The following is a 1,563-nucleotide window of genomic DNA, read 5'->3' on the forward strand; positions in this document are numbered from 1 at the left end:
ATTGATCACGTTCTTTTGCACGAGGCTCACCTGAAAAAATGTTACCAACACAAAAAATTACAAAAATTTTTGAGTGAAAAAATATTCCGACCGTGTTCCCATAACACCACCCGGGAATGTGAAATGTTGCCAAGCCTGTTCTGTTCTGTCATGCACGACCCGGGCAACGAAATCGAATCGAAGCGGGTGCCTGCCCCCCCACCCCAAAACTGAGTCTGCGGGAGTCGTTTTTGGCATGGGCCCTGGAGCATCCCCGAGAACCGGCGGGGGAACCGGTCTCGGGGGGTTAGCTGCCCCGGGTTCACTGGGAGACGGCCCTCACGCCCCCCTGGCGTGGCAGGGGCGACCACTTTGTTTTTCGCTTCGCGCCGCTGGTCCCCACCCAGGTGTTGATACAGGTAACATAGATTCATAACAGTGTTTAATACTCTTTTTGAACCGAAAATTCCGACTGCATATATTTTTTTATCCTTGCTATTTATAGGTAAGCTACCATTCGCTGATATTAAAATGTTAAAAAATGGCATGGCTTGTTTTAATATATAATTAAATCCCCGCAGGTTAATTAAAACAAAATGAACATTTAACAGAAGCCCGATATTTTGCGAGCCAAAACGTTTTGAATTTCCCCATGTAAATTTTTTTGAATCAATCATAAATATTTGAAACGCGTTTCAGTTCTCGGCGCTCGAGGCCTCCTGGGGAGCGATCGCCCCCGTGGATTCCTGGAGCTCTCGGGCCGGGGGGGTCCCCTGGCCGTGTTAACGGCTGCGCGGCCACGCGGGGGCGCAGCGTTCCTGGCGCCCGTCTTGGCACGCTCGGGGCCTCCTTTGTCGGCTCCCTTTTCGCGGGTCAACGACAAGGGGGGAGCCCGGAGGACGCTCGTGGGGGCAATACTACTGCCAGGGGGAAACGGTTCGTGGCCAAAAAGGTTTTATCGCACCTGGAGTGGGGAGGCGAGCACGGCACCGGACAAGGCGGGTCCTGCGGATACAGCACGGCAACTCCAAGCACGACACGTTTCGGGGTCTGCACGAGCGACAACCTGGGGGGGATTGGTGATCCCGGGTTCGGCGAGGGACGGCAGGGTGGAGGTGTGTCCGCCGCCCCCAGCCACCGCCCTCCGGACGTCACGATCTTCAGAGCGGCTGGTGATCCCGACCCGGCCCCCGCAGGACCCCCCCTGCTCCGGGAGGATTCGCTGTCGCCCGGGTAGGCGCTGGGTGGCGATCTAGTTGCTGCCTTTAGTATGGCTTCTTTTTTTTAACTGGGGCAGGAGAGATTTTGACGCCTTGGTAAAGTGACTAGAAAAAAGTGTAGAAATTTCATCGCAAATTTATTATATATTTTATCGTTTTTTGTGGAGCCATTCGAGGGATGAATTTATTGGTGAAGGAAAGAGTGTTTGCTAAACGATGGGTTTAATATTATATTTTTAAAATTTTATATATAATATAATATATAAAATTTTATATATAATATTTTTTTATATAAATAAAAGGAACAAAAAAGGGGCCCTACCAAAAAATACCCATGGAATTCTGCGACAAAACGCTGTTTTTG

General features: G+C 50.4%; 1 protein-coding gene across 1 annotated transcript; it reads left to right on the top strand.

Annotated features, from left to right (window-relative positions):
* Positions 1-235: 235 nt before the first annotated feature.
* LOC119596211 (ATP-dependent RNA helicase glh-1-like) lies at positions 236-1,216 on the top strand. The gene is made up of 2 exons (XM_037945383.1): positions 236-285; positions 679-1,216. The coding sequence occupies exons 1-2, from the start codon at positions 236-238 to the stop codon at positions 1,214-1,216; spliced, it is 588 nt and encodes a 195-aa protein (XP_037801311.1).
* The last annotated feature ends 347 nt before the right edge of the window (positions 1,217-1,563 follow it).

The sequence above is a fragment of the Penaeus monodon genome, chromosome 37 (genome assembly GCF_015228065.2).
Source record: "Penaeus monodon isolate SGIC_2016 chromosome 37, NSTDA_Pmon_1, whole genome shotgun sequence".
In the NCBI taxonomy this organism is placed as follows: domain Eukaryota; kingdom Metazoa; phylum Arthropoda; class Malacostraca; order Decapoda; family Penaeidae; genus Penaeus; species Penaeus monodon.

What these genes read in the sequence shown, in the direction of transcription:
- LOC119596211 (XM_037945383.1), top strand. Translation starts at nt 236, where the DNA reads ATGGGCCCTGGAGCATCCCCGAGAACCGGCGGGGGAACCGGTCTCGGG. An exon ending in GGGGGAACCGGTCTCGGGGG is followed by an intron (nt 286 to 678) that starts GTTAGCTGCCCC and finishes AACGCGTTTCAG; the next exon opens with TTCTCGGCGCTCGAGGCCTC.